This window comes from Ambystoma mexicanum, chromosome 4q (genome assembly GCF_040938575.1).
Source record: "Ambystoma mexicanum isolate Mex_15411 chromosome 4q, UKY_AmexF1_1, whole genome shotgun sequence".
NCBI classification, from domain to species: domain Eukaryota; kingdom Metazoa; phylum Chordata; class Amphibia; order Caudata; family Ambystomatidae; genus Ambystoma; species Ambystoma mexicanum.
In genome coordinates this window covers 297,950,951-297,977,735 of record NC_090928.1, presented here as the reverse complement: position 1 = coordinate 297,977,735, position 26,785 = coordinate 297,950,951, and the positions used below count along the sequence as shown (strand labels likewise).

General features: G+C 44.6%; 1 protein-coding gene across 1 annotated transcript in view; it reads right to left on the bottom strand.

Moving 5' to 3' along the window:
- NT5DC1 (5'-nucleotidase domain containing 1) overlaps window positions 1-26,785 on the bottom strand; it is a 1,710,051-nt gene that overhangs the window by 394,167 nt on the left and 1,289,099 nt on the right. Inside the window, exon 10 of the mRNA XM_069607866.1 lies at window positions 5,237-5,392. Within this exon, the coding sequence (XP_069463967.1) occupies window positions 5,237-5,392 (156 nt within the window). The remainder of the gene's footprint in view (window positions 1-5,236; window positions 5,393-26,785) is intronic.

Sequence of the window (26,785 nt, the reverse complement as noted above, 5' to 3'; positions counted from 1 at the left end):
ACTGCTCGGAAATAACACCAAATTAGCTTCTAGTATAATTTATTTTTCTACAACATCATGGAAGGTGAAAGGTCAAAAAGAGAAAACCCACCAATAGAAGAGAGAAGGTGTGAAAAAATCTCCTAAAAAGAAACAAAATAGGAAAAAAGAAAAAATAAACGTACAAAATTATTCAAACGCATGAACTCTGTATTTTTATGATTTCTTTAACCGTGATATGTGATCATATTAACAAATGAAAAGTTTATAAATTATCACATTTTCACATTTAAAAAAATAAAAAAATGTTTCGTGGTGTAGAATGTCTTTTGGAGCCGTAGGCCATTGCCTCTTCCTGTTACAAGCCTGCCATTGTCTGTTTCTCCAGCCTTTTTGTCTCAGTCCATATAGAGAAGTGATCTACAAACTGTGGGGCACACCCCTCCCCCATCCCCACACCACAGGAGGGCCCAGAGGATGACTTGAAAGGTACAGGCTGTTCTAAAAGGGATAGAGGTTGCATTTAATAGACAAATAAGCAATTCTAGCATTTGGTGGCACCGTAGTAACACTTTTGGTGTGCTGCGGCCAACATAAATAAGGTTTGGAAACACCTGACGCAGGGCAAGTAGCAAGAGGTCTTCTCTGAGCACAAGGGTCTTAGAGACTTGTGACCTTGCTCTGACCATCGGATCAAAGATAAGATAAGGGAGCTCCGCTCATGGTTCCATCTGGTCTTCGGAAAGGATGGAATCTACAGCACCTTCAGAGTGATCTCGGGCAGGTAGCAGAGATTCCATAGATTCTTCTCTGGTTTCAGGTTGCTATACCGTGCTTCAGGACTGTTCAGAATTGACAAGGGGTATGCGCAGTATGCTCTATCTGATAGAAATAATGGACACTGAATGTAATCCAAACTGGCAAACATTTGGTGGCCACCCTATTGGGTGCCCACTTTCAAACCTTTCTGGCGTTCTAGCTGGGCAAACACACATGACGTGGAGTCAGCCTTGGAACGAGACATCCAATTCGCATCCCAGCCATATCTAGTCTTGGCGGCTCCATTTTTCTTGGGCACATAGTAGCTAAGACCAGATATGTGCACATCCTTATCCTTTTGCAAAAAGGAAACCGAGTTTAGCTGTACAATTTCCACAAGCAAGAGAGGGCTTGTTGCTCTGGAGCAGGGCAATGAACCTTAACTGTTATAGCGTTGAAAGATATTGTAACATAGTTTTCCTGCCACTATCTGCGGGTAGCCCACAGCTAAGAGCGCAATGTTACATGCTAAGAAAAACACAGGGTATCAGGGATGCCACACTTTTATCCTGAGGTACTGTAAAGTTCAACTCTATACAATCAATTTCATAACAAGACGAAACGAAGAGCTAAGCACCTGCCTTGACAGAATGAAAGTTCAATCACCCTGAGACTGACTAACTTGACTCCTAGATTGTAATGTGGCCAGAAGATAGTTTGCCTTTGTGATCTTTGCTTCGTTGCTTCTTTATGTTTTGTACAAACCACGCCCCAGCTCTTCTCAGCTAAAGAAAGGAACAAGCCACTTGATAAAGGAACCAACCAAGTTCCCCAAAAATTGTGTGAATTGTATAATGCCATTGATCTGCTAATATGAATTCTTAAAACACATTTGAGGAAATCAAATAATGTCTTATTTATTATTGTGAAGTGGTTTATAAAAACCCTATACACATTAAATTATTATAGCATAGACCATACACTATAGATAAATACATGCCAACATTCTCAAAATCCTTGTGCATAGGAAATATTATGAGTCCTATACACAAATCTAATACAAATACATTTCACAGTAAAAGTGGCAAACACGTTAATACATAAAACATATAGTAAATGACAATAAGTAAAAAATGTTGCTCTGTACACTTGAACAATAGAATAATAGATATAACAATGTGAATTCCTCTCAGCTACAAACAACCAACACAACAAATAGCTGCCAATTTAAGTCACAATGCAAATCTGTTAAAATTCTAGGCCAAAGATTCTTTCCTATGCATCCACGTAGAAAGCGTTGAACATTAGTTGTTCTTTAAATGTTATGGGTATGGCATTCAATAAAAAGATTTTGTAATGTTTCCATCATCCTATTACGAAGTCTGCGTAATTGTTTGCTTATAGAAATATGGAGCCTTGGCCCTATAATTACTAGGGTGGGGAAAATGTTAAAACTAATTTTCATAAAAGGTTTACACGAAGGTGCATCTGGGTATGCACCTTTGTGCATACCCAGATGCACCTTCTAGGTATGCTCTTCCCTACCTAACCAAGTAAAGAGTTTATAGGAAGGCACTTTGTCATGAGTGGTACACCAGTCTATCAGCTAAAGTTTCCTTTTGGCAAGAACAGGATTTAGTAGACGTTCCTAAAGAATCATTTTTGTGTTTTGTGTTACTAAGAAGACCCATGCATTTACATATTCAGGATATTACTGCACTAGATGTAACTTTGTTGGAAGCTAGGGTGATGGTCTGGAACAGGGAGTAAATGGGCGGGGGGGGTTCAAACATTTTCAAGTACAATTGCAAATATTTCCAGTTTATAATAGTCTTCACAGAGATTAGTCCCAGTTCATGCATAATAACCCAAGATAGTTATATAATTTGGTAGTGCTAGGACTAGTCTCCATAACCATCCCTCCAGCTTTTCCCATTTAGACATGTCTTCCATATGAATAATCTCTGAACCTTAAGTTAAATCTGGGATCACTTTTGATATTAACACCTTAATCTTATAAGGTGAAACGCAGGCTTACTAAGAGTTATATTGTGCAAGAAATAAAAAAGTTGAACAAATCTTGATGATTCAAGTCTGGATGGTTAGGCCAACACAGTACTTTTGGCACTTTCCTCAACTTTGGGCACAAACTATATAAGGCCTATATTGTTGAATAGTTCAACAAAACAATCTTCCGGTGCCATATATTCAATCACACATCATTCCGATATTTAAAGGTGGATCCGGTTTTGATGTAAACGATTAGCATCCTATTGCTTTGCTTGGCACCACTGGCAAACTGTTTGCATCTTTACTGCTTAAAAAGATGGAACCTTAGGGTCTCCTAAATGACGTTCTGTCCATATACCAAATGATCTTTTTTGTAAAGGCCATGGTACACTCAAAAGGTTTAGTTGTCTGTTTACTTAAATCTTGGTCAATTCCTAATTTACACCAGGCAAAACTCCTGGCATTCGTACATTATTCAAATGCCTTTGACTCAACTAAAATGTATTATGGTCTAAATGGGAAAAAGAGGATTTCCCCAACCTCTCTAGAGTTCTGTCACTCTGCTTTACAGGGAAACAAGTTGCAGGATAAGATTGGAGAACATGTGTTTGCTTTACTACGAACCCAAATAATAAATTAGTAAAAGAGGGATGCATAACTGTTCCTCTTCTTTTTAATTTGTATATGTCCGATTTAGGGGACGTCTTAGAATAAGTGTCTAATTTTCCAATTTAACTGTGGTCTACAGAACTGTAATGGTTGGCTTACGCTAACGATTTAGTCATTCGGGACCAAATCAAATTGGTTTGCAAAGTAGGTAGGCTGCCTTGCAGATTGAAGGGGAGCACGATGATCTATCAATAAAGGCAAAGAAAACTTTACTATGCAATTTAAAATGTACTTTTTTATTTGCGTCACCAATTGCTGGCATAGAGACAAAGAGCAACGTATTTGGGATTTCAAATCGATACGAGGCAAGATACTGTCCATTTTTATGATAAGATGAAAATTTAAATGATGCCATTACTAATCAATCATGGAGGTTTTTATTAGACTTGCCTAGATTTGCCCCTGTGCAGGCCATATACACTGAATTGGGTTTACCTCTGTGCTATGCTACAGCCATGCTTGAACATGGCAACCTTTATTTTAAAATATGTTTCCCATTAGAAAATTAACTATTCACGCAATGACCCATGGCCTGATTTTTACATCTAACTTTAATGGCTGTGAAGCTCTTCGTCTGCACTGTGAAGACTTTTTGTCCAAAATTAACTTAGAGTAAAAATAAAGGTCTTAGAAAATGTAATGAAGCGAAAGATCTATTTAATGGTTTGGAATATGTAGAAAACATCTATTTGTTGAAAAACTAAAATATTTCCCCTCTTTCGCATAGAGATAACATACATAAAGCAGTTTCTGAGCAGAAGGGTAGGCAAAGATTTTCATGTAATTTTGATTAAATATCCTACCGACCGATAAGGTCAAAGGGCTGCGTAACAGTTTAGTTAGGTGGATTCTATCGGAATCAACTGGTTGAAAATCAGCATGAAAATATATGCTGACATTAAACCATCTTGCCCGAAACTCTTATTCCATTGCATTCCCCATTCTGCTTTAGAACGAAGAAAAGGTGTAAAGACAGGCATTAATGTGTAATGCCTGTCTTTATGCCTTTGTCTTCTATCTTCGGTTCCAATCTCTTCTTGCCTTTTTCCAAATCTCCTTCTCTTTCTTACCACTTTGCTTTGTCATACATTCTCAAACCCACCATGCACTAGTTGGGTGTATCATGCTTTCTTATTAATAAATCCCAAACGTTATCATTACTTTTATTCATTTATTTCAAGTATATTTTTCACTTTTGAATGTATCCTCTTTATTAAATGATTCCATGACAGTTCACTTACATCAGGTGCCTTTCTGAGAAGGTTTGTCCGTGCCACTTAGCATGTGTTTGGTCATGCAAGAGAATATATTTATTTTATATGCTACATAAATACAGAGGTAGTAAAGTTGAAATGAACGGAGAAACCCCTAATCCCTCTTCCCCCACACCCCACACACATCTATCGTCTCCACCTTCTGCATTGCTTCTCCCTTTCAAGGTCCACAATCCCTCATCCTTCCCACTTGATGTGTTTGCTGCAGGTACAGGATCCCCACTTTGTTAGGCTATATACAATCTGTAGAAAGCTAACAGCTACCCAATGGGACAAACAGCAGAACGGCTAGTTAAATTACAAATATATTTAGGCTGAGGGAGCAAAGTCTGGTTCCAGGTGTTTTAATACTCATATAATTAATAAAGCAATATAACCCGAGGAGGGGGGTACCAACAATAATATCTAAAGGCACCTTCAAATATTTCTGCAGAGAAAAGCAAGGGGCTTTGATAATGGGAGAGAAGAGAACTATTGAAAGGCGAGTTCATTTTTAGAATTGCTGGTTGCACATAACAGTTCAAAAACAGATTCAAACCCCTTACCTCATATTTAACTTTCTTCTTTAATGATTCCATTTCAGTGTCTTCCTCCTTGACTCCAGCCTCAACCAGCTCCTCCAAGATCAGGACAGTCTCCCAGTTGCTGTAGTGGTGAGCTGAGAAAATGTCAGAGCGCATGCTGTCTCCAAAGTAAACAACCTAAACCCAGAAATGAAACTAGTCACATCATCAGAAAACACATAAACCACTTTAAAAAACATGAGTTTTCTAGAGAATTTTTGCTTAGAGTTCACTTAGCAGTTTATGACAGAGACTATTACTGAGATTATAACCATGTTTGGTGGCTGCACAAGGCCAGTAAATAGCCGACAGCCTGAGCCCAAATATGTCACCAAACAAGGGGTGATCTCTCTGGGTGCGAATAGTTTCAAAGTATTTTTTTCTCAGAAGATGGGGTCCGTTAGTAGTGTGCATGCTCAATTTCCAATGAAAAACAGAAAGATGGCCACCATCAGGGGAAACTGGAAAGCACTAAGTCCCTTTCCTATTTCTAATGTGGGTGCAAGGGATTGCGGCAGATGGGAGGAAGAGAATCCAGGCAAGAAGGTAAGTCGGTGGGGAGAGACAGGGTGGGAAGGTTGGAGGGTGCGCAATGCTGTGGGACCCGGGGTGGTGTTGGGGGGGGGCTAAAGGGGGTAGTTCAGTGCCTATCGAGGCAGCAAGGTGAAATCAACATGGTTTCACCTGAAAGAGGCATTTGGGTGTGTGGGCGAATGCAGGCAGACACTGGCAGGGTCCACACATGTTCCCATCCACCTGACTGCCTGAGCATCCCTCCAAAGGTCATAATTTAAAATCGTCTATAATTTTATATAGTTCACCCTACTGACTGGCCTCTACTAAAATTCCTTAATTTTTTCTGCGGTTCGTGTTTGAAAAACAGAAGCACTCCTCAAAGGAAGATACCAATACGAGCTTACACTGGTAGGGTCTCATTAAGAGGGTGGTAGTATGGTAAAAATAGAAGTGGCAGTAACTGAAATAGCACCAATTTTACTGTATCACCAAATTTAGGGTTTCACAAGTGAAATGTGACAGAGGGCCTGGTATTGTGTTGAGGAAATTTACTCCACACCAAACCATTACCACATATAGAGCCTCATTATCGGATTTTCAAGATGGCCGACTTCCCGTTCAGGAAATTCCATCAACTTTCGACGGTAACAGTAATTCAGCCGAATATTGGCAGAATTACCATTGGTGTTGTGGTTTTTAGCAGTAATTCCGACGGCAGAATTACCGTTACCACCGATGTGTGGGACGAGCCCCACCTACTCATGATTCGGTGGAAATGCCGCTGGGGTGCTCAGTGGTTACATCTTACTGCCGAACTCAAAATGTGAGCCATAGTAATTTCTGATCCCCGGGTAGTCTTCTTGGACTCCAACATGAGGAATACCTGAAGGGTTTGTGTGACTCTAAAACATTCAGACCTTTCCTATTACTGCATTCTTACTGCATGTTATGTTATGTTATGTTATTTTGCACTTATATAGCGCCTTATATACCATTGGTATGGTCTGAAGGCGCTTGTAGGTTGAACGCCCTTGGGAACCGAAGTTCAGATCAGTAGAGAGAGTAGGGAGAGTCAAAAGGTGCGTGTGAGCACCGGGTATGTGTGCAGCTCGTGCGGTAGTCATGTAATAGCTGCTTCTTAGCGGTAGGTGTGGTGGTTGAGAGATCAGGAGAATGTGTTCGTTCTGGCAGGATTTATCCGGAACAGATGTGGCTGCGTTAGGCCTGAGGAAAACGCCTGGCTGGGGGTGTGGAACCAGCAGTGATTACATAGAATGATGTGGAGTAAGCGGCGGAATGTTGGTATGAGAACAGTTATACCGAATGGTGTCATAGTATCTCTGTGTTCTAGTTGAGTGGTGATGTAAGGAGAGAGTAAGCATGGTGGTGTGGTATGATCGGTTATATGCTCTTTCACTGAGCACACTTCTAATTGCAACTTTCCCAGAGAGGGTACTGGGCGCACTTCTAAATACAATTTTCCACAGAGAGGCTATTGGGCACACTTCTAGATTCAGTTTACTAGAGGCTATTGGGCACACTTATAAATGAAACTTTCCAGAGTGTCTATAGGATACATTTCTATAGTCAACTTTCACAGATGCTATTGGGAACACTTCTAAATTCAACTTCACAGAGCGACTATTGGGAACACTTCTAAATTCAACTTCACAGAGCGACTATTGGGAACACTTCTAAATTCAACTTCACAGAGCGACTATTGGATACACTTCTATAATCAACTTTCACAGAGGGTATTGGTTACACTTCTAAAATGCAACCTTCACAGCGATGCTATTGGGCGCATTTCTAAATTCCATTTTCTACGGAGAGGCTACTGGGCGCACTATTAAGTCAATTTTTCAGAGAGGCTTTTTCCAGAGAGGGTGTTGGGAACACTTCTAAATTCAATTTACTAAAGAGACTATTGGGCACACTTCTAAATGCAACTCTCAGGGAGGCTATGGGTACACTTCTAAATTTCACTGAGGGGATAATGGACATACTTCTAAATGCAACTTTCATAGAGTGTCTATTGGGAACCCTCGTAAATTCACAGCGAGGTTATTGGGCACACTTCAAGATGCAACTTTCCAGAGTGTCTATTGGGCACACTTCTAAATGCAACTGTCACAGAGGATCTTGGGTACACTTCTAAATTCAGTTTACCAGACAGGCTATTGGGCACATTTCTAAATTCATGGAGAGGCTATAGGGCATGCTTTCTTAATGCATCTTTCACATGTTAACATTTACAATTCCATCTAGATGCGACGCAGGCCTATATTCACAATTCTATCCAAGTGTGGACATGCTAAGATTCACAACTCCATCTAAGTGTGGATATGCTAACATTCATAATTCTATCTAAGTGTGGACATGCTAAGATTCATAAAACTTGAGAATCCATCTAAGTGTGGCATATGCTAACAATCATATTTCTGTCTAGATTTGGCGCAGGCTAGTCTTTGTGGTTCACTCGTGGTATGGTTAGCATTATACTGCAGGCAGTGTTTGCTGTCCCGCCATTAATAGGTTTGGGCTGGTGGTCACATCTCTCTAATAATGCATGGTGCAGGTCTGTAGCAGTCTAGGCCATTGATAGGTAAGTTAGAGTGGCAGGAACTTTCTGGAGTAGAGTGATTGCTCTACTCCCCACCCATGCCACACTCACGGTTTTTGTTCGTGTCTGTTGGTTGCTGGCTTCCTTGGCGTCCCCTGCGGACACCTGCAGACACTTTCTGGAGCCGCCTCTGTTGGAGCCGCCCTTGGCCTCGGGGCCCTTAGCCGCTGGGGCTGCCGGGCAGAGGGTTGCCCTGGGAGGACCAGTGATGAAGGGAGGGGATGGGCGGGTCGGGAGGCGGGAGCGGGACCTTGATGGGCGTGGGGCGGGCGAGCGAGGGAGAAACCAGGAAGGGGAGGCCGGGAAAGCACGGGGCAACGCGGGGCCCGGGGGAGCAAATAAACCCCAAAATCACTCAAATGGGGTCGCTCATGGGGGGGAACACTCACCTGCTCCTCAGAAGTGAAAGAGGAGTGGGTGCACTGAACGGGTCGCTAGACCCAGGCGACCGTTGCCGGTATCCAATCAGGGGTGGGGGGCGGGCTGGGAGGCGGGCGAGCGAGGGAGAAACCAGGAAGGGGAGGCCGGGAAAGCACGGGGCAACGCGGGGGCCCGGGGGAGCAAATAAACCCCAAAATCACTCAAATAGGGTCGCTCATGGGGGGGAACACTCACCTGCTCCTCAGAAGTGAAAGAGGAGTGGGTGCACTGAACGGGACGCTAGACCCAGGCGACCGTTGCCGGTATCCAATCAGGGGTGGGGGGCGGGCTGGGAGGCGGGCGAGCGAGGGAGAAACCAGGAAGGGGAGGCCGGGAAAGCATGGGGCAACGCGGGGCCCGGGGGAGCAAATAAACCCCAAAATCACTCAAATGGGGTCGCTCATGGGGGGGAACACTCACCTGCTCCTCAGAAGTGAAAGAGCATGTGCTAACAGCAAAACAAACAGTGCTCTTAATTTCGAAACTTGCAGACGAATTCATGTCCCTTCTTCCGGTATTGTATAAAGAGAGTATCACCAAGACTTGATGTCTTGATAGTTCCAAGTAATGAAAACTCAATAGTATTTAACAGGTGCAGATGAGATAAATCTGACTCTGGCACTGAAAGTCGACAATAGGAAATAACAAAAAGATATAAAGGGCCTCATTACGAGTGTGGCTGTCTGGAAACAAGGGTGCCGGTAAGTTTACCGGCACCCTTGGTTCTGGACCGCCACACTACGAGTCTGCCTACCGGGGCCGCTGCGTCCGACAGGTCTGACCCTGCTGGGCAAATCGGCCCCGGTAGGCAGAGTGATCACGGGAGTACCAACACCATTAGCAATGTGCCGGTGCTTCCGTCTCCACACTCCCAAAGAGCCCTATGGGACTGTATGGGAATGGGGACTTACGAAATCAGGCGCCTGACTTCCTGTGCTGCGGGGACTTGTAATGTCCCAATGGCACCGGGAAGTCAGGCGCCAGATCCGGTGTTACAGGGTTACTGCCAACCTGGTAATGAGGCCAAAAGTGCCCTAAATTAATGGACACTCCCGTCCCCTGCACACTTCATATACTGACTACAAGGTCAGTCAACATTTGATATAGCTTTCTTTAAATTTTAGATAATTTAGTTGCTGAAAGGTATTTATAATGTCTGAACTCTGGGTTCACAAGTGAGTGAATTTATTATTAACAAACATTACATTTGAACACAAATTATACATATATAAAAGCAGAGCTCACTATGTTTCGGGAGGAACCCTCCCTATATCAGGAGCAAAACAATTTGTAAAGTTCAGGTATGATTTAATCTTTTAGCGTTGACCTTTCTATTTAATCTACAAAGTAAATAAAAGAGACTAAGATCAGTATGTTTCTTACTCATACTTTCTCATTAAATAAATAACTAATTCAATATCTGCAGGACAATTACCTACTAAATTATCCTTAGTTACTGTACTGCGTAGGCGGTGTTCTTCTTCTATAGTTGGCCTCATTTGTAATGATTCCAAATGACTGATACACTCTGTATTGTACCATTAGGGCCCTTTTTACTGTTGTCTTATCAATGGTCGAATTCTGAAAAGGAACAGTGTCCTCGTCAAATAACTGTTTCCCATGAGCTCACTTGAATATGTTCGATGTCTGAGAATAATCATAATAGACTCTTAATCTTACCTTAATATCCTAAAGTGGAAGCCTAGTTCCTGAATCGGGTGTGGTGTAGGGCCTTATGATTCAATGTCATCGGAAATGTATAGATATATAAAATTCAGAAACAGAGTCTAAGATTTAAGGTACCTTAATAGGTAGAGTAAATAGATCGTGAGGCAAGCCATATAGCTTACCCAACTGCCAAGTTGTCTGACGCTTAGAATGCTGTGGGTAAATTTCAGAGGTAGCGTGGTAATGGAAGCTGTGGTATCTGAATAAAAGTAATAAAATATTTGGTGACAGGCCCCCAACTAAAATGGTGCATGTTTGTGTAACAATTTGGATAGAGTTTACCGGCAGCTGTCCGCGAGTCAGTTCTTCCTGATCCTGTCAAGAGCGTCGGCACTGTTATGCGCGGGAGAAATGGTTGTAAATAAATAACCTGCCCGGTGTCCTTGAGGATGTACGGACGTCATTTCTGAGAATCGCTGTTTACATGTGGAATAGGTGTCTACCTTAGTGCCGGCATGTATTGTCTCAACTTCTGTTAGCTGGACCGCATGTAGATGTTTAGCCTATTCTATGTTATTGGTAAATGCACATTTCTACTTTGCGAATAAATGTTTGTAAGTCTATGTCTATAAAGAAAGATTAATTATGTGACACTTCGTCCACTTGTGGTATGTTCATATAAGGTTTAAGTTACCTGTAACTATTGTTCTCCAGCATGGGTCTGGCACGGATTCACATGCTAATGAATAACGAATACACAGCAGTACAACATTACACATCCATGGGAGGTGGCAAGGCAAACTCAACAGAAGCAATTAACACTTACCTCTGGAACAGACTCACCTCAGGTGAACAGGTAGCGTAGCACTGCTTGGCCGACTCTGGACTCCTCCCTGGAATCCCTTTCGATGCAGTAGAACTTTGTGAAGTTGTGTGTGGACCTCCACGTAGCAGCCCTGCAGATGTCCAGCAGGGGCACACCAGAAAGGAACACCGTTGTCGCATTGATCGCTCTGATGTAGTGGGCTCTCGGACGGTCTGGCAGTGGTCGGTTCACCAACCGATGACAGTGCATGATGCAGCCGGAGAGTCACCTCGAGATGGAAGCCTCGGACATGGCCATCCCATGGTTCACAGGACCAAAGTTCATAAATAATTGCGGAGTCTTCCAAAAACTCTTTGTGCGTGTACCATAGAACTTCAGGACACGAGCAACGTTCACCGAGTGCAAGGCCCTCTTCCCCGGCTACAAAGGTTTCAGGAAGAAAACAGGCCAGGCCCATTGAGGTGGAATTCCGACTGAACCTTTGGCATGAAAGAGGAGTGTGTATGCAGTACCACCTTCGATTTGTGGAAAGTCAGATACGGTTGCTTGCAGGATAGGGCCAGGATCTCACCCACACGTCTAGCAGAGGTGATGGCCAGAAGGAAAGCCGTCTTCCATGAGAGGAACTTGAGTGGGGCCTGATGCATAAGCTCGAAGGGGGCCCCCATGAGCCTCGTCAGAACCACATTGAGATTGCACGCCGTGGCAGGAGCCTTCACCGGCGGGAAGGATCGGAAAAGTCCCTTGAGAAACTCCTTGATGAGTCTGTGGGACCACAGCAAGGATCTTCCCCAGGGATCTGGTGTAGCGTGAGATGGCTGCCAGATGTACCTTAATGGATGTGTGAGCCAGCCCGGTTTATGGTCATAAGACCGAAAAAAAAATCTAGAAAAAAAAGGCTGAAAAAAAAAGGTCGCATTTTTTTTTAATGACGTTTTTTATTCGAAATGGGGGGTTCCCCCCCAAACCCCCCATTTTATTTTTTTTTTTACAATTTTTTTTTATCCCGGACCCCAAAATAAATATATAATTAAAAAAAGAGAAATTGTTAGTCGAGATTGTTTTTTCGAGATTTTGACCGACCACCAGCCAGCCCAGCTTTTGTTAAGGACAGCAAGTACGGACAAATACGTGGGGCCGTGACCCTCAGAGGGGTAATCCTCTGTGACTGGCACCATGTAGCAAAATGCTTCCACTTATGGCCGTAGCACTTCAGAGTTGACAACACCTTGACCTTGGCGAGGACTTGCCTGCAGTCTGCAGGCAAGTCATAACCTCCAAACTCTAAGGCTGCAGGAGCCAAGCCTTCAGATTCAGAGATCCTGGGTTATGATGAAGGATTGCGCCTCCCTCTCTGGTGAGCAGATCTGGAAGAACAGACTGGAGGCGACTCTGATAGGCTGGATACAAAATCTGCCTCGGCCATGTCATGGCAATGAGAATCATCTTGCATAGACACTGTCTGAGTGTGTTGATGGCACATAGCAGGAGACGGAACGGAGGTAACGCTTACACAAACAACCCTTCCCACGGGAAGGAGAACGTGTCCCCGAGGCACCTCGGCTGGTGGAATCTGATGGCAAACTTGTGGCATTTGGGGTTCGCAGCTGAGGCAAACAGATCGATCTGGGATCCGCCCCATTCGACGAACAGGTGATCCACCTGTCTTGACGAAGTTCCCACTGGTTGCAGGAGTGCAGTTCCCTGCTGAGGGAGTCTGCAATGGTGTTCTTGACTCCCGCCAGGTGGAGAGGGACGAGGAACATCCCCTGTCTGCCGGCCCAGTGCCACAAGTCCTGAGCCTCCTTGGAGAGCGCCGAGGATCGATTGCCCCCTGCTTCCTGATGTAGAAAATGGTGGGTGTGTTGTCTTTGAAGATCCTCACCACCTTGCCTTTCAGAGACGGTAGAAATGGATTGAGGGCCCAGAACACTGGCCATAGCTCCAAGATGTTGATGTGCAGATCTTTCACTTACGGCAGCCTCAGGCCACTGGCATGTAGACGTCCGGTGTGCACCCCAAACCTTAAAGAGAGGCATCCGTGGTGACCGTCTCCTGGTTTTGGGGCGGAGTGGAAACCACATGCCTTGGGTGATGTGGGTGCAGTCAACCCACCACACTATCACCCTCTGGAACTCCTTGTTGAGAGGGATCTTGTCTGTGAAACTTCCAGACACTTGTATCCAACGGGCATCCAAGAATTCCTGTAGAGACAGGCGTGGTAGAAGTAGGACGACTTCATGCCCAGCAACAACTTGATGGCTCGCACCCTAGCCGTCTTTGCCCATGATAGGCGCTGCACCTTTCCTTGAATGGGAGCTATCCTCTCCTCCGAGGGCGACGCCAGGCAAGCCATTGTGTTGAGTCTTGCGCAGAGGAACAGCACTTTCTGTGATGTCGTTAAGCTGGACTTTGGATAGTTTAAAGAGAATCCCAGATCCGTCGGCAGCCGGACGGTCACTGTCATGTTTTCGTCGGCCAGCTCCCGCTAGTATGCCCATATCATCAAAATCGTCCAGGTACAGGTATACATGTATGCCCTGTAGACATAGATGGCCCACCACTGGCGTCAGGCATTTTTTGAACACTCCTGCGGTTGACTTCAAGCCGAATGGTAGGGCCTTGAACCGGTAGTGCTGTCCCTGCACCACGAAACGTAGACATTTCTGATGTTTTTTGTGAATGGGGACGTGGAAATAGGCATCCTCCAGGTCCAACGACGTCAAGAAATCACCCTTTTCCAGCTGCACGTGCTGCAATGTGACCATCTTGAATTTTTGTGATTTTAGTTATTTGTTCAGACATCAGAAGTCCAGGATGGGTCTCCCAACCCCCTGTCTTTTTTTTGACTAGAAAGTATCTGGAATAGACTCCAGAGCCCCAGAGCAGCTGGGGAACTAGCTCTATCGCCCCTTTCTGTAGCATGGGAGGTGCTGAGAGATGTGTTGCTCCTGATGCGGAACCGGCAGGATATAAGGACACCTGCGTTGGAATTCCAAGGTGTGCCCCTTGGCGAGTGCATCCAGCACCCATCTGTCAGTGGTGATCTTTCTCCACTCGCTGACGAACCTCGTCAGCCAGCCTCCCACTGGAGTGCACGGGTGGAGGCCTGATGTCTTGGCTTCTTCAGGCTTGCTTGGGTGCTGGGGCCCTGCCCTTTGGACGATGGCGATGCTGACCTCCACTATCGTAGGCCTGGGAGCGGCCCCTGTAGGTTTGTTGTGTTAACGAGCGGGAAGGCTGTCTGTAGGATGTGGAGAAACCCTTTGATGACCTGTTCGATTTTCCCCGAGCGAAAATAAGACGAGCGGTGCTATTGAAGCGTGCCAAGGAAATGAGCCATCTCTGTCTGTTTTGATGTCCTGGAGAGACTTGTCAACCGACCTTCCCAAACAGATTCTCGCCATCGAAGGGCATGTCCAGCCCCTTTGGTTGGACCTGCTGACGGAAGTTAGTGGCCTTCATCCATCCCTACCAACAAAGGCAGACACCGTTCCCCATTTGCCAGAAACCTGTGTCAGCAACATCTACTGCCACCGTGATGGCATGGTCTGATGCCACTCCCCCTTCCTGAAAGACGGTGAGGGCTTCTATCTTCTTATCTTTTGGGAGGAATCCCAGGATCGGTCCTAGCTTGTACCACAATTCACTGTCATACCTGGCTAGGATCACCAAGGCGTTGGCCGCTTTGATTGTGGACGCTGCCGTGAAGATCACTTTCTTCCACATGGCGTCCATCCTTTTTCCGACGCTGTCCCGAGGGACTGACGACGATGAGGCCGGGTTAGCTGACCATTTCCATGCGGCCGCTGATACCACTGAGTCCGGTGATGGTGGCGACCTTAGGCACTTGGGTGCGGAGTCCGGCACCCTATACTTCTTCTCCAGCCCATCCCAATTGGCTGGAGCCGTGCAAGGATTCTTTCATGAGGGCCAGGCTCTCTTCCCGAATATCGTCTAGAAAAGACACTGCTATGATAGTCTTCCTTTGATGCAAGAAGCCCTACTTTTTGATTTCCTCAGGCACCAACTGGAATAGCTCGGAGGCCCTGGCGATCATGGAGTGGAACGATCCCAGCTCGTCCGGTGGGGGAACTATGAGGAGCATCCAAATGTGGCAATTCATTGTCCGCTGGGATGAAGTCTTCGTCCTTGTCCATACTCGTGGCCGTATCCGTCCCCGTACCCGTCTCTGGGTCCGCTGGGGGGGTTGGAGCCCGATGTGGCAGAGGAGGTTGTTACGGGGGGGTCAGATGACGCTTCCTCTTTTTAGGCAGAGGCTGATCAGGAGCCTGGGGGACTCCAGGCTCCGCGGGCATCCTCATCTGGATCTCTGACACCAAGGTGTGGAGAGTCGATAGAATGTCCAAAGAAATGTCCCTCGGCTGAGAAGGTAAGGAGGGAAAATTAGGCCTTCGCCATAGGTTGAACGGTGACCTGGGAGGGCTGTTTCGGGGCCTCCTTGCCCACCTCCCTTTTTACCTCCCTGAGGTGTCTGAACCGGAACCGCGGATGGCACCTTTACCCCTTCTAGAGTGCCTGTGGCCTTTGTCAAAGCCTCTGCAGTGGTGTCGCGTTGTGGGGTCAGGGACACCTTTTGCACTGCAGGGGCCACCCTCGTAGGATCAGTGTCTGTAGCCATCGATGAAGTCGCTGATGAGGACTTTGTCTGTGCCGGTTGAGCCTGCTTGGGCTGCGCAGCCTTCTTCTCATCTGTCCTTGGCTTACCTTATTTCTCCTGTAGCTTAGCCGGGGTGGACAATTTCCTTTTTGAAGAGGAGCTTGACAGTAGGCTGCCTAAGGAGGCAGAAGGTGATGCTGATCACAACCTATCCAAGTAAGGACCCACATCAGCAGTGAACCCGGTGGACTTGGTCTTGCAGATTTTGACCTTATCTTGGAACCGCGCGTATGGGGCGACCTCAAAGTACTTAGAAGACTGCTCCTCGGACCGGCCGGTCCTGGACGAGGATTGACCCTGCTCGGAGCACAGGTCAGAGGCATAGATTCGAGTTAAGCCATGCCGCCAGCCTACTATGCCCGTCTTTTGTCTTCTCAGAGAAACCTAAGCATATGTTGCACTCTACCTCCTTGTGGTCAGGGTGTAGGCAGTAGAGGCATTGTAAGTTCTTGTCTTCCACAAACACATTTCGTAGCACGCATTTGGTGTAGGGTCTGAAGAGGGACCTTCCCTCCTTCTCCTCCGTCATGGTCGGAGGGCGCGAAGAAGGCCCAAGATGACCTTCTAGAATCTTTAATGAATCTTTGCCCTTGAGGGGCGCGGAACTTCACAGACAATGGATCCCTGTTGCCGGCAGGTGAGGAAAAGAGCACACAGGCTCTTTGGAACAAAAAATGAAGTTTTCTGATCGAAAAACTCAAAAAAACATACGAACAGCTCAGAGAGCAAACTCGAGGACTCCCAACATTGAAACATGCGGTAAAAATCAGAAGATGGCTGCCAGAGGCGGGGCTTAGAGAGAGGACTGTCATTAGAAGGGGGCAGTATGATCCAGAGGACAGTGATTGGTTTAGAGGAGAAATACAGTTTTATAGTGCAAGTGAAACTGGTTTTTCTTTTTACCGAGGATTCCCTGCCTGACGAGGGGGAATATTCATGAGCATGTGAATCCACGGCAGACTCAATGCTGGAGAAAGTCGCAAAACTGTCTTCAGATAGAATATTAAGACAGTTACAAGTGTTTGTAGATCTCTGTCCGCATATTTTACAAACTAGCATTTGGATAAAGTAATCCATGAATTGTACATTTTCCTCATTTTTTTAACAATAAAAAAAAATCTTTTACCAGATTATTGGTATGCAGAGACTTCAGATAAAGTATTAGGGCCGTTGTTTCGGGTTTTTCCATATCTCTGTCTGAAAATAATTCGTATGAGTATTTTACCAACTGGCATTCAGATACGATAATCCATAGGTTGTATAATGTACATCTTTCAAATTTCTAACAGATTGTTATTATGCAGCGACATGTGTTTATAATGACGAATGCGTAACATTGGCTCAAATTCTGATCTGTTCATATACAGGCAGTAAAAAAAGGTTAATTGATCATTGGTATATACAGATCTTGCCTATACATGTTCACATCATGTTTTTCCAAGTGGATCTAATGAGCTAGTCATTCATATATGATACAGGTGGACCTCATAGTATTAGGTCCACCTGAAACAATAAGTTAAGCACAGCCAGTCAGTCAGTCAGGAGGTAACCTGATAAAAACCGATCTGTGTTAAGCTTAAAGATGCAGTGGCAACAAGAAAGAAGATTAAAACTGTAAATATCAAGAGACCATATAGGGAGGCCGACGGGAGGTGTTAAGGTGGTCATACAAGGGTCCAGCCAAATCCCTTGTAGACTCAAGGGTTTAAAAAAAAACATTATTGTTTTATTTATATAAACAAAGTAACTTACAGACTTGCATAAACATATACACCACGTTTCACATCATGTCCTCACCGTCTGTTACCCACACACACCCCCAAAACCCCCACCCCTTCCACGGCCTACATCACACACAATAGTTCAACCACCTCCTAACTCCATTCCTTAGCGACCCTCCTTGCATCAGTCTCCTACTGTACGGGTGTATTCTCCGAATCCCTAGCGCCATAGTCAGAAATGGGCAAGTCTGCTATTAACTGCCTCCAAGCATCCACTCCTCCCTTGCCTTGTTCTGTGTTCCGAATCACTGTTTCTTGCCACACCACGGTCTCTGCGTTTGCCCATTTTATCAGATCTGTCCACCACCCCTTCACTACTGGCCTCGCATGTGCCTTCCATCCCATCGCTATCCTACGTTTTGCAAGTATATATGCCAAATCCCTAAGCTTACTAACATGTCTCGCTCTTTTGGGCCTTGTAAAGCCCCCCCAGCAAGCAAGCTAGCTAGGGGGGATCCAATATCCAGGGTGCTATCTGCTCGTGCTAACGCTTGGGCAACCTCTCCCCAGAATCTTCTAATCTCGGTGCAGGCCCAAAACATATGAACCATATCTGCGTTAATCTCTCCACACTTCGGGCATGACTGTACATCTGCTTGGTTGAAATTAACTATTCTGTTCGGGGTCAAATAAGATCTAAGGGTCACACATAAATGGATCTGTTGTAAACACGCATTTCTGGACACCCTTTTGTGGTACTTCATGGCTCTAGTCCAAATTGCTTTTTATATTGGTTCCTGCAAGTCTGCCTCCCAATTCCGCCTCGCCTGCAAAGGCTCATCTCCCACCCTGGACATCAGTAGCTCGTATATCCTTGAGATTTCGTGACCTCCCTCTGATACATCATAAAATATCTCCATTGTCTCATCTAACTGCAAGGGCGCCCCGGCCTCTGGCCATCTGCGTCTGAGATTCCTTAAAAGGCAGGAACACGTTAGATGTTGCCCCAGGTTCACCCCAGTCTTGTCCGTCAGTTCCCCAAACTCCTTGGGTAACCAGTCTTTTATCACATCTCCCAACGTCGCCACTCCCTTGTACACTCGATAGTAAAGAATAAAAAATTGTGAAATTGGTGGACGCACCTGGATGAGGGGAACGCTGTGTGAACTGTGAGAAAAAGCCTGACTGGGGGCTGAGAGGAAGCCTTACTGGGGGCCGAGGGAAAGCCTGACTGGGGGCTGAGGGAAAGCCTGACTGTGGGGCTAAGAGAAAGCCTGACTGGGGCTGGAAGCTAAGGGTTGGTCTGAGCCTGACTGTGGGAGACTAACATTGAGAAACGGATCGGAGCCCGACCGAGGGGGATCCACGGGTGAAGAGTAATTGGCCAGCTCGAAGAGAATTAGAAGGAACTTTTGTTTTATCATTTACAATGTATCAGGCCCTCTGAAGTAAGAGACTTTTACTTGAAGGAGTCTTGGATACAGAAGGTCCGGGCGTTGTTGAAAGGAACTGTAACCTCGTACAGGAGAAGCCCAGGAGTGTGCTGTGCTCGAGAGTCCCGCCTTTGTCCCGTGCTAGAAAACCTGGGGAAGGGAGACCCTGGCCATTGCTCCTGACCTATCATTTTTGTGAACACTTCTTTACTTTCTTGTGAACACTATCCCACACTGTTTTGTAACTTAGTGATAAGGATTGGCAATAGTTTTTGTTTAGTAAAGGCCCTTTTATTTTGACAAGACGCCACTAGGACTGCCTTATTATTATTTGATGGTTGTAGCTTGCTCCCATCTTAGATTTAGGTTAGGCGTTTTTCTTACCCATTTATATAGTTCAATAAACACCCTTGAACTGTGATCACTTGCGTCTGTCTTTACTGTTGCCACCATGAGTTCCTTACATATGCAAACACTTGAAGTAACTGTCTTAATATTCTATCTAAAGAAAGTGTTGCGACTTTAAATGAGTGTGCCACATGTGGAAGAAGTGTCATATAATTAATGTTTCTTCATGGACATAGGGCCTCATTAGGAGTTTGCCGGTCTGGAAACAAGGGTGCCGGTAAGCTCACCAGTACCCTTGTTGCCGGCTCAGCAAACTCTGAGTCTGCTTGCCGGAGCTGCTGAACCCAACAGATCTGACCCTGCCGGGCACAGCGGCCATGGTAGGCAGACTGGTCACGAAAGCACCCCGTTGCTTCCGTGTTCCCACTCCCATAGAGTCCTATGGGACCCCATGGGAATGGGGATTTACATTTTACCGGCGCCTGACTTCCCGGGCCGCCGGAGTTGTAATATCCTGGTGGCAAGGGGTAGTCAGGCACCGGTAAAATATTAAAGGCCTGGTGGCAACCCGCCGGTATCACCAGCAGGGTTACCACCAGACCCATAAAGAGGCCCATAGACTTACTGACATTTATTCGGAAAGTAGAAATCTGCATACACCAATAACATAGAATAGGCTAAACATCTACACGGGGTCCAGCTAACAAAGGTTCCACAATGCATGCAGGCACTAAGGTAGACACCTATTCCACATGTGAACAATGAGGTCCTTGAGGACATCAGGCACATCATTTATTTACAACCATGTCTGCCGTGCATAATGGTGCCGACGCTCTTAAGGGAATCGGGACAAACTGACTTGCGGACAGCTGCCGGTAAGCTGCATCCAAAGTGTTACACAAACAACAGGTACCATTTTAGTTGGGAGCCTGTCACCACATCTATTATTACTTTTATTCAGATACCACGGCTTCCATTACCCCGCTAACTCTGAAATTTACCGAAAACATTCAAAGCGTCAGACAACTTGGCAGTTGGGTAAGTTATATGGCTTGCCTCACGATATACTTACTCCACCTATTAAGGTGCTTTAAATCTAAGACTCTATTTCAGAATTTTATATATCTATCTATGCAGTTCAGATGACATTGAATCATAAGGCCCTATACCACACCCTATTCAGAAACTAGGCTTTCACTTTAGGATGTTATGGTGAGATTAAGTGTCTATTATGATTATTCACAGACATGGAATATATTCAGGTGAGCTCATGGGAAAAAGTTATTTGACGAGGACACTGTTCCATTTCAGAATTCGACCATTGGCTATATAAATGCGAAATTTATTATTATTATTATTATTATTATTATTATTATTAACAGTAAGAAGTGCCCTAATGGTACAATACAGAGGGTATCCGTCATTTTGTAATGATTACAAATGAGCCCAACTATAGAAGAACACAGCCTACACAGCATAGTAACTAAGGAGAACTTAGTAGGTAATTGCCCTGCAGATATTGAATTAGTTATTTAATTAATGAGAATGTATGAGTAAGAAACACACTGACCTTAGTCTCTTTTATTTACTATTTAGATTCATTAGAAAGGTCAAATCTAGAAGAATGAATCATGCCTGAACTTTATGAATTGTGTTGCTCCTGATGAAGGGAGGCTTCCTCCCAAAACGTGTTGAGCTCTGATTTTATATATGTATAATTTGTGTTGAAACGTAATGTTTATTAATAATAAATTCACTCACCAATCTACACTAAGAGTTATTACATTATAAATATGTTTCAGCAACTAAATTATCTAAAATGGAAATAAAGTTATATCAAATGTTGACTGACCTTGTAGTCAGTATATGCGGTGTGCAGGGGACGGGAGTGTCCATTAATCTAGGAAACTCTGGCCCTGATTCACAGAGCGTTTTCTTCTGGGATGTCGCCATTATAGAACACGCCTGTGAATCGGGCCGTTTATCTCTTTGTTATTTCCTTCTTCTGGTATTGCTATACAATTGAAGCATTTATAGATTTGGTCTGACATGAATACATTTCGCTTTGCAATGTGTTAAAAACAAGTATGTGAGCAACACACATTTGGTAAGTAGAGCCAAGATGAAGAGCTGCACATTTTTAAGTACTTTTGTCAGCATGTTTTCAGGGCTTCTGCAACTAGGTGAGGGAAGTGAAGATTGGCATATTGTGCACAGATGTACATTTCAAATTACATTTGTTTTTCAGCAGAAAAGTACAAAATAGCATCCTTATCTTTGACCAAATTTGATGAATGCAGTTTCTGTATGGGAGGAAAAGGTGCTTCTGGTTAGGGATTGCATTTGTTCTCCTGTTTGAGTGTTGGGAAGCAAGATTCCACCGGCCGGTTGAGGAAGGAGAGCTTGGGTGGATCTGTTAACCTTCCTCAGGTAAAGCTTGCATAGATATGATCATCCTGGCAAAGGTGGTTCTTTGATGATGTTAAACATTATGTTGTTATTTCGTGAAAAGCTATATGAGGCACCAGCTTAGTTGGATTCTTTTTTTTTGTTTAATAATTTTTATTGAAGGGTATCGTACAATAGCAGATGTCAAACAACCAATACATCGTCATCTCTCAGGTATTGGTACAAGTATTTCTTGCTAAACCCTAGGTAGGAAACTACAAAAGAGTACCACACCCGTGCTAAAATTGAGCTTACACCCACTACACAACCAACCTCTGAGCTGTCTGACTTAAACCATGAACATCAATGAATATTGGTGACAACCCTTCATAAGATCTTCATAAGAAAACAAAGGGGTGATAGAGGAGAGGCGGGTGTCTGAGGGAAGAATAAGAGATTAAAAAGGGTGAGAAAGCTTTGAGTTAAAAACGGACGGAGTCAGAAACGAAAAGAGAGGAAAGAGAAGGCAGTAGAAAGACGAAAGGCAAAGAGCAAGAAAGAACTGATACTGTCGCAGCAAGCTGGTAGTGAGCAGAGCATTGTCACTTTACTCCATGTATGACGACGCAAATCCTGCATAACCTCTATTTCAAATAAACACTTCATTCTTAATTAATCAATTATTTGCTATTGTCATGCTAATTAATTGCACCCCCCATTGCGTTAAAATTACCATTTGATGGATTAGAAGTACAGTTTGATGTTCCATACAAAACATAGGATTCGTGTGAAGAACTACCTTGAACTTATGAGATACCAGATAGGGAGGATTGCAGGAAAAAGCTTGGATTTTCCACACCCTCTTCACAGAGGTGATGACAACTAAAAAGGCGGGCTTTCAGGAAAAGAACTTTAGACTGGACTTGGGTACAGTCTTGAAGGGAAGACCCAAAAGCTTGGAGAAGACTATATTCTACTCCCAGGCAGCAGCCGGTGCTTGAACTGGAGGGAAAGAATGCAATAACCCCTTGAGAATTCTTCGAGTCTGTGAGACCATAGGAGACCCGCGGACATCATACACCTTGGTATGGCTGCAAGATGTACTGTGACTGAGGAATGCACCAACCGACTCCAAGCTAGAGACAAAAGGTAAGGCAAGACGTCCTGTACTCGTAAGCAGAAGGGCTCAAGTTCCTGGGCAGCACACCAAACAGTGAAACATTCCCACTTGCTTTTATAACAGGAAACTGTAGAGGATGGCTGGGCCTTGGTGAGAACATTCCAACAGTTAGGAGGCATAGGAATTTGTCAAAATGTTTGGAACGCAGGCGCCAGGCTGTCAAATTGACACCGGCCGGGTCGTGGTGCAGCACTGCTCTGTTGTCTCTGGACAGAAGGTTGAAGACTGGAGGAAGCTTGACTGGAGGTGCCGATGAGAATCTGAGGATTTCTTAGAATCAGAATTGTCTCAGCCTGGCTGGAGCCAGCAAGATAAGTCGGCCCTGATATTGTCTGAAAACGTTGAGGACTCGCTGGATGAAAGGAAAGGGGGGAAATGCATAAAGAAATGTGCTGTCCCATGTGAACGTGAATGCTATCTGCGTGAAGGAGCCTGCTGGCGATTGCCCAGCCTTTTCTGTCAGCCCAAGTGGCAAAGAAATTTGCTGTCCCAGGGGAACGTGAACACTACCCACGTGAGGTAGCATCCTGGTGATTGGATTGCCCAGCGTTTTCTTTTGGCCTTCTGTCTGTAAATCCCTGCATGTGGAAGATGTGATGAACCTGGCTTTGCAGAAGCTCGCACTCATGGCAGGAATTCAGTTACCTGTACATGGAGTCTGCCACTGTGTTGTGTATACCAGGCAGATGGAACAGAATGAGAAACATCTTGTGGGATAGGGCCTGGGCTTCTGAAGACAGAATGGCAGAACGGGTGCTGCCTTGCTTGAGGATGTAAAACATGGTGGTTGTGTTGTTGGTGAACACCTGAACCACTCAACCCTGAAGCTGTAGGCAGACGCACTTCAGCACCCAGAACACTGCTCGCAACTCCAGAACATTGATGTGTAGCATCTTCTCTTCCCGTGACCAGAGGCCTCTGGCATGATAAGTGCCCGTATGGGCTCCCCAGCCATCTAGGAAAGTGTCATTTGTGACTGTCACCTGATGGTCCGGCAGTTGGGAGGGGGCCTCTTGGGTGATATTGCTGCGTACTGCCCACCAGCACAGTGCGTCATGTAAGGGTTATGTGATAAGAATATTGTCCTTCCAATCAGCAGATATTTGTTTCCAGTGAGCACTGAAAAATTCCTGCAGAAGCCGCATCCGAAGCCTGCAGTGCTGAATCAGGGGAACGCAGGAATCTCCAAAAGAAATGTCAGGTTGCAAACTGACACATAGGTAAGCAGGGGGGTTTTCACAAGGATGGATTTCACTCTGTCGTCTGACGGTGTGGTAATGCAGGACAGTGTGTTTAGACATGATCACAAGAACAGGGCGTGTTGCGAAGGAGCCAAGCAGGACTTTGCATAATTGACAGTTAATCCTTTCGATGTTCGATGATAAACAAATAATCATAACTTCTGTGTGTCGAAGTCAAAGAACGGATCACCCTCAAAATCCTCACCCTCACTCACAAATACCTCTCCTTCTCCGCCCCGTCCTATCTTTCAGATACCATCCTCAAACCCTCCTCCACACGTCCCACTAGGACGCAATACGCCAACCTACTCTGCACCCCACGCATCAAAAAAGCCAAAGCCGGAGGTCTAGGTTTTCCCTACATTGCAGCACAGACATGGAACGCTCTCCCTTCAGACATCCGAACGGAAAACTCACTTCCCATCTTTCGCAGGAAACTGAAAACCTTGTTCCTTGCAAAATAATTAGCAAACTCTCAGGAAGCCATGTAAATATACTGCCTTGCTATTTGTATATATTTCCTCTGTAACTTATGTACTGCTTGTAACTACGGTTTCCTTTGCAACTAAGATGTCTGTAACAAGCGCCACGATGCTTCTGGGCTGATGTGCGCTCAACAAATTTGAATAAATAAATAAATAAATAAATAAATAAGAAGGGTCAAACGGAGAGAGGTGGCCCTGGCTAGCCAGTTGTTGAGGTACAGGCAGACGTGTATTTCCGAATGATGGAAGTGTGCTGCTGTGAGGCATATTGTGAATACTCTAAGCATGGATTTGAGGTGAAGGGCAAATCCTTGGATTGGTAATGCAGTCCGCAATGGTAAAGCTTAGGAACCGTCTGTGGCACTGATGAATTGGAAAATGAAAATATGTGTCTTCTAAGTTCAACTAGAACAGAAAATCCCCTTCCTAGGCCGGCTCAGAATGTGTTGTAGCGTGACCATCGAGAAGGTTTAAGACTGAATAAATTTGAGCAGTCAGTGGTCTGATATGGGTCTCTAGCCGAATGATTTCTTTTTGACGAGAAAGTATCTTGAGTAAACACCCAGGCCTTGCTGGTTGACCGGTAGATGCTTGTCAGCTCCTTTGGGAAGGAGGGATTGGACCTTGCGTAGTAGTAATGACAGGTACCTCTCCATTTTTGTGGAGGGATGAACAGTGGGTGTATGTTATGTGATGAATCTGATGATGTCATCACTCCTTTCCCAGAGGTAGCCTCTCCTCATGTGGCCAGGGGACAGCAGTCCCTACTTACAATGGTTGCCAAGTAATTATAATAAAAATGAAACCTACTAATAACAGCAGTATTAATTTAATTGCAATCTATAGACCACCTTCCTTTATATCTGATTTTAATGAAGAGCTAGTCCACCTCTTAAATTCTTTAAAAGGACCCTATACAGGAACTATTTTACTTGGGGACCTTAATAGGTGGAGAGGAAGCTTACAAGATAAAGAGGCTATTCTCTTAGAAAAAGAACTTAATGCTATTGACTTCCAGGTAGTCAATACAGGAACCACTTCAAACACTGGAAACCAGCTTGACTGGGCTATATTCAATAATGTGAACACTATTATTCTCTGGACTTATCCTTGCATTTGCATTGGACTGATCACTATAAAATTGAATTAAGGTTTCCACCTCATGACATCATTAAAAAATTAAATAACACTCCTATATCCACTTTAAGTAGAAACCTCTAAAAGATCACACCACTGATTCTCGCACTTGGCGTCTCTAACATCATGAATGCCACGAGCGAAGATGACCCTTGGGAGAAACGAATTAGCATCTTTAATAATCATTTTGTGGAAATACTCGATCAACATGCCCCACGTAAACACAAATCAGCAAGACCCAATAAAAATCATCAAAAATGGTTTAACATAGAAACCTGTAAACTCAAAAAAGACAGAAAGAAAATGGAAAAAAGATCCATCCACTATCAAGAAAAGGAAATCTGGAAAAAGTTAGATCACTTGTATAAAGAAAAGGTGACACTAGCTAAAATAAACTACTATAATGACCAGATCACCTCTGCCTCTAATTCGACAGGCAAGTTGTTTCATATCCTTAAATCAGTTGAAAAACCAGCAACACTATCCCCCCCATTCCAACCATCCCAAAGAGACTGTGAGATTGTCTAAACTGCCTTTTCTAATAAAATATCAAAGGCAAGGGAAAATATTAGATCATGTATTACAGCCAACCACGCACCATTAAACCTTGACTCTGTTATAGAACCAGATCATTCCGAAAAGGTGAAATTCTACTTCTCCACTATCTCAGTAGAGGAGATGATGAAAATCTTATCAATAACTAAATGCACTTCGTGTGCATAAAAACATCTTACCTCCAAAACTGATCCTTCACAACGCCGGACTGTTCGCCTCTTTTCTTTGTCGTATGGTCAATGCCTCTTTCAGAGATCTCAAAGTGCCTACTTCTATCAAAACGGTAACAGTCACCCCCTTAGTACAAAA